Source organism: Neolamprologus brichardi, chromosome 10, assembly GCF_056152115.1.
Source record: "Neolamprologus brichardi isolate AB-2024 chromosome 10, ASM5615211v1, whole genome shotgun sequence".
Taxonomy (NCBI): domain Eukaryota; kingdom Metazoa; phylum Chordata; class Actinopteri; order Cichliformes; family Cichlidae; genus Neolamprologus; species Neolamprologus brichardi.
In genome coordinates, this window is record NC_142113.1 from 23,271,784 (window position 1) to 23,278,665 (window position 6,882).

Below are 6,882 nucleotides of genomic sequence, written 5' to 3' on the forward strand. Positions count from 1 at the left end.
CAGGGGCAGCTTTATTACACTTAATTTAGGGTTATTCAGTTTTTCTCTATTTTTCTCTCTTGTGTTGTATATCCTAGTCTCCTAGTGAATTTTTTCAACTGGCACCTTTTGGACTATTCAAACAATTACTGTGCACCAGCACATATTACAAATCCAAGTCACCAAAACAAGAAGAATAACCATGATTAATGGCTGGACGTGATTTTATTGTTGCTTCTTCACAACTGCCAGTAGTGAGTCACAGCTGATTTTTTTTTACATTTGTCTCTACCCCAGAATGGGCAGCTGCAGCAGCGTTTGGATAATGTCCAGAGAGACTTCATTGTCTTCAACAGAGAAAAGTAAGAGCCTATTCTTTCTTCACCAGCTAATACTGCCTTCTCATGGAATAAATAGCACTGTAGCTTTTAGTAAATGAAAAATGAGAAACGATGACTCAAAATGAAGGTAACACTGTAAATACTATGCCTTTTCACCATCATTAATAATAATAATAATAACAATAATAATAATGATTGTTTGGTTTGCTGGATATGTGGTTTAATAAATATTCTAGCTGTAACCAGGAATAATAGACTAATCCTTGCTGCTTGGTGGAAGCATGAAGAAAGGTATTAAAAAAATTAGTAAAATCAGTAAAATGTCTGCTTGTGGCAGAATGATCAGAATGTGGGTATATGATTAAGGCAAATAAAATAGCGACTGGTAAAGGCTGCCCAGTACTGAATATATCCTGTATATCAGAAGTTTCTGGAAGTAATAAGAGATATGATTCACCATAATTTGCATAAGGAAATGTTCAGGCAGGTGCAATGTTGACTCACGCAGTGGCATATTCTACAAGAACATAAAATAATTTCATGATTATTTCGGTCTATCTAAATCATTTATCAAACCTTATTATCCCAAGCCAAGCCAATAGTACACAGAAAAGGCATAAAAACAGATATTAGAGGCTATAAAATTGTTGCTTTGAGGAAATTAGTTTGACTCAATTTGCTGTAAAATAAAATGGTAATTTAGTCTTCAGCTAGCTTAACCTGAAAGTGTAAATATTTATACTTTATTTCATGAAATTCTATATTCATTATATGAAATTAAATGATATGTAGTATTATCAACATACAAATAACAAATTAAACAGTTGGAAAGCTGGAAAAAGACAACAATAGAAATGGTAAATGGCCTGTATTTGTATAGCTCTTTTTACTAGTCCCGCCTAGGGACCCCAAAGTGCTTTACACACCCTTTCATCCACCCATTCACACACACGTGGAGGCAAGCTACAGTTGTAGCCACAGCTGCCCTGGGGCAGACTGACAGAAGCGAGGCTGCTATATCACACCATCGGCCCCTCTGGCCAACACCAGTAGGCGGTAGGCGAAGTGTCTTGCCCAAGGACACAACGACCAAGACTGTCCGAGCCGGCGCTCGAACCGGCAACCTTCCAATTACAAGGCGAATTCCCAACTCTTGAGCCACGGTCGGCCTGAAAAAACCTAAAAGCTTGATTTAGAAAGTATATTTTAGTATTATTTCGAATGTGCCATTGTTATTTTACAGGATTTAAGGTAGGACTTTTACTTATGGACTTTTTGGCAGTATAATGTATGCTTAATGATGTATACAGTCCTGTGAACGGGTTCTATTAGGGTGTAGATCATCCCTCCAGTAAAGCTTTCTGTGCTCCTAAAACAAGTTGAAGTTGTCTATAAAAGTCAACTCATAGATGCCACAGAGTGAGGAGAGTCAGGTGTGCAAGCTCAGCAGGCAGCTGGAATGACCGACTCCACGGCTCAGAGTAGAAACTAGAGATGAAAAGCTCACTCTTCTTTACAATGTTGCTTCAGGTCATTAAAGTTTGCAGGCATTCTTTTATGCACAGTTCTCTTGATTTCTTGACACAACTTATCAAGTGGATCGAGGACTTGACTTTGGCCCATTTGCCACCTTACTTTTTTTCTTTTCAGCCATTCTTTTGTAGATTTGCTGCTGTTCTTGTGATCATTGTCCTATCACATGACCCAGTTTGGAGTTTTAATCAGACATATGTCCTCATATTATATTCTAAAATGTCTACATATAGACTTTACTGTTTATGTATAGAGTGGCATTCATGGTGGGTGTAGGACTGTAGGGTGCCCACGTCCTGTGGCTGAAAAACAGACCCAAATCATCATCCCTCCAACACCATGCTTGACTTTTGGCATAATATGTTTGCCATTTGGTCTGGGTGGGCAACCGTTGTTCAGGGGGTTGGAAAGCTCATCTTGTAACTGGAAGGTTTCTGGTTCAATCCCCAGCTGTTTTGGTCATTGTGTCCTCGGGCAAGGCACTTCACCTACCGCCTACTGGTGATGGCCAGAGGGGCCGATGGCGCGATATGGCATCCTCGCTTCTGTCAGTCTGTCCCAGGGCAACTGTGGCTACAACTGTAGCTTGCCTCCACCAGTGTGTGAATGAATAGTGGAATTGTAAAGCGCTTTGAGGGTCTCAAAAAGCGCTATATAAATGCAATCCATTATTATTGTTTGTTCGATGCAGCTTTGCAAACCTAAATTGAATTGCTGTGTTCTTTTTAGAGAGAATAAGATTCCTACTGGGAACACTTCTGAACAAACCTTGTTCTTGTTCTTTTTATGCTAACCAAGGCCTGTAGAGTCTCTCATGTAGCTATTGGCTTTTTGGGTATTTTTCTGAGCATTGTGGTCTGATCTTATAGTAAAATTGCTGGGATGTCCATGCCTGAGATTGGCGAGAGTCTTCAATGTTCTTTACTTGTGAATAATCTTTCTCATTTGACTTCAAATTGGGTGGAAATGGCTTATAACGGTTCCTAGGTTGGTGGGTAGCAACAGCTCCTTCTTTAAGGTCATTGTGTTACATTGTGTGACTACCAAACTGCTAAAACCTCTGCTTTTACAGAGGTCTTCACACTTGTTGGTGATTAGCTAATCAAGTGCATTTGATTAGCAGCATCTGCTTGCTACCTACCCTCTTAATTCCTATGGACGCTAATCTAAAAATTGATGCTCCTGTAAAAACATCAATTTTTAGATTAGTGTACAAGGAGACCACATTTTAAGGTAACAAATAGCTAAAATTTTGGTTGATAAGGTAGGAGAAAAGGTCAGTAGGTTTAGCTTTAAAAGAACAATTACTGTAAAATAGGACCAGCTAGATGTTTTTATCATCACAGGGAATAATATCAGTACCACCAGCTGATACATGTTTCCCTCTTAAGTATCCATTTAAAAAAAATCATAAAATGCCAAGCTAGCAATTACAGGTTGAATGTGAAGCTAAAATGATCCTATTTCAGTGCAATTAGTTACTAAGTCATTGCATGGAAGATGAAAAGATGTGTTATTGTTAACTTTTACAGTATTCTTGCAGAATATAGCAACAGACACCGGCTGACTTTATATCTACTCAAATAAATCTTTCATCAACAGGTCAAGAAAAGCAGTGGCGGACACCGAGTCCTCTGAATTGTCCACAAGTGAGAAGAACAAGGCAATAGAAGATGGACAGAACAACAATATCGAGCCAGCTGCCTACTTATCAGGATAGATCTCATGATGTGAGATCCCTGCTTACTCCCTCATCACTTGCACCTGCCCACGGCTTATATCTATCTGCAATTTGCACCCAGACACATGTTATTCTATGAGCACAGGCACTCAAAACTGGCCTTCAGTGTTCCTGCACCACTTTGTTATCCACAACACAAATGCACCACAGTATGCACTTGTGCATCTCTGTTCACTCACAAAAAATAAATTATAAAGAACTCCAGGACTGCAGGAGTGAAATGGACTCCTGGAGCAGCAGCCATGCCCGAGCGAGGCATTTTTCCTGTCACCAAGAAGAATGGCTCTCAGCAGAGTGTCACTCATATAATGTTCCCTTACATCCATCTGGTGCTCTAATATCTGCTCAGCCTCTACTCTGAGCAGTTGCTGAGGTGAAATGGTAGTCACTTCCCTGCCTGACAAAGCCACATCTGATCAGCTGGTCAACCATGGCCAAAAGCTATATGTGCTGCTGCTGCTTGGATGGGAGACTTTTTAGTCCGTGGCGGTTATGTAAGTGTAACATGGTTCACCAGTGCTACATAAAAAATGACAACAAGATGGAATTAGACCGACAACATAGCAGATGGGCAGCAGGTGTTTAAGAACACTGAGGATGACGCCATTGTACAGTGTGCTCTATTTAATATCGGGACATGAGCATGACAATAGGAGCGCAAAACATTAAAACTGGACAACTTTGAAACATAAAACAAGATATTTGATTTAACACAGCAAACACCAGTTCCTCTAAGAAAAAAATCTATGTAGCTAAATTGTAGAACTGAGCACGAATGGCTCATTTTATCAGAGCAGCAGGTACATGTTGGTAGTGGTCATGTTGCGTAGCTTTGCCAGTTAACAAAGATGATAGGATTTTAGCATTTGGTTTGAAGTCCCAGTTCCAATCAGCAGCAGATATAAGCAAAGCATCCCATATGTTTCCTTGACTTGCTTATGGGTCATGTGGAGTCATGATGTGTATTTAAAATGCAGCTACCAAACTGTAGCTTTTTTTCTCAACCTTGGATGTTTATATGGAGCTTTTACGTTTCATGCTGACTTTAATCAGTGTGTCCTGATGGAAATCTTCATCAAAACGCTGACATTTTGGACTAACCTTTGCTTCAATCTGCAAATGACAAACTGGGTCTTCACAAAAAGGTTCACTGCGATGAAAACACAGAAAAAAGCTAGAGGGTAGATGTTATATGTTCTGCACTGAACCTCGCTTTGCACACGCTTCTTCATAAAGTGTAGCATTTATGCACAGAGAAACAAAAAAAAAAATAACGATCTTATGCTGTGAGTGAATATTTATCTCCTTAGGGTGGTTTTCTAGATGATGATTAAGCTGACTCCTAGACTGCATTCATTTTTCAGTTATTGTCTGCACTCATGTCTGTTTTTGTATTTTTTACTTATGTTCTTCCTGTTTTGTGTTGGATACAACCAAATGCATATGTGCCACCAGATAAGTCTGCAAATTTGTAATCGCTCTTAATTGCTCCCATAAAAAACAGAATCCATTTGCAATCTGTCGCTGCATCAACACATTTGTGCAGCTGCTACAACGCTGATATAAAATTTAGCAGCATCCAAATGAAGGCGTGAAAACACCCTTCTTTCGTTCAGTAAGATTTGCCATAGACTTGTTCAATATTAAACCACACCTGCCTCTGAGGTTTGCAGAGGGGTGCCTTAGACCATAGATATGGCACACAGCTGGTTCCCATAGCTATAAGTGCATGTTTTAAAAACCCGAGCTCTTTTCACAATCTGTAAGTCAATGTGATTTATACTAATCCCACTGTGCCACTCTATTGACCTTGAGCTTGTCTAGCTGCAGTATCACTCAATCCTTTCAAGTCTTTGATCTCTTGTAATTACATTTAAAATGTAGTTTAATCTCTAATTGAATGACTCTTGGCACTTTTCTACTGAAGACAGGTGCAATGTTTTTCAAATTACTTTTGTGGTGTCGTTGTTGTTGTTGTCATAGATGTGATTTTAGAAATTCAAAGGTGGGTTTCTGTAAAAGGTGTCTGTATATTATAAGGTGGGATAGTTCAATAGATGGAATAATCCTGGATACACGTCAAGCAAACAGTATTTCAATTTGATCTTATATGGGTATCAAAATGTTGGAATTATTGCCTCAATGTGGCACATTTGCCACCTTCAGAAACCAAAAAAACCCCAAAAAACAACCCCAAAACAAAACTCAATGGCAAATGGTACTTGACCCAGGTAATATAATTTCTCAACAAAACATATGTGTTAGAAGAATTTAGTCTGAGAATACACTTGTCCACACATGTGAATCTCACCCCTCTTACGGTTTTGTTGTCCTTCAGTTGTCACTGTGTGTTTATTGTAATTAAATGTGTTGGAGTTGCAAACTGTTAAGGTGTGCCTTAAATAATAACTTTCTTTTTCTGAACCAACCTGACTGTCCTTGTGCTTTATTCCATTAAAAAAAAGAAAAGAAGTTTGATTTGGAGATTACTCTGCTCCAGTCTAAAGATAATGCTGCCTCCTAGTGGTAACTGACTACAGGTACCGTGAGTCTTGGATTGGAAACCTATGGTTAATGTGCAAAAAGGAGAAAGTTGAAAACATTCTTGATATCACATGTGGAGAAATCAAAACCAAGCTAATGTATATTGAAAAACCGGCTTCAGTGGCCGCTGTTTACTGTCAGTGCGATACTAGGCTAAATTGGCAGTGGATAAGTGTCTCAGGGAATTCCTTTAATGCAGTCAGTATCAAACAAACTCAAAGCATTTCCTGTCCCTTCTCTCACCCACATGCATCTACAAACTACAGACCTGAGACCAGCCCTTCCCAAGGTTATCTCGAAGGCACAGTCCAATCTCTCCTCCATAGAAACCAGAGCTGAGGCAGCACTTTCCACATAAATGGCTGATCTGAGTTGGTGGGGATGGGACTCTTAGCTGATAAATACTTCCCCAATCTGCTGGGCATCAAACCGATATAATCAGCAAACCTCAGCTTAATGATCTCTCTGCTTATCAAGACGTGTAAGGGAATCGCTGCCAGTTTGTTAGTGCGTGTGCAAAAATGAGAAAATGTCCACTGTGTTTGATAATAAAGGTGATTTATTACTTATAATCTATAATTTTCCAAGGCAAATAAGAGTGCATTAACGCTCTCAACTATTAATACATTTCCAATAACACTTAAAGTACAGGAAATAGTAATACTACACAGTCAAACCCCTTATTTTATTACTACTGCACGACTGGCATCAGCACTACTTCTCCAAGTGGGAAATGGAAGGACT

General features: G+C 39.3%; 1 protein-coding gene across 1 annotated transcript in view; it reads left to right on the forward strand.

Moving 5' to 3' along the window:
- Window positions 1-6,022, forward strand: part of stk32a (serine/threonine kinase 32A) — a 67,274-nt gene extending 61,252 nt beyond the window's left edge. The window contains exons 12-13 of the mRNA XM_087847421.1: window positions 277-341; window positions 3,456-6,022. Of these exons, the coding sequence (XP_087703547.1) occupies window positions 277-341; window positions 3,456-3,573 (183 nt within the window). The 3' untranslated portion in view covers window positions 3,574-6,022. The remainder of the gene's footprint in view (window positions 1-276; window positions 342-3,455) is intronic.
- The last annotated feature ends 860 nt before the right edge of the window (window positions 6,023-6,882 follow it).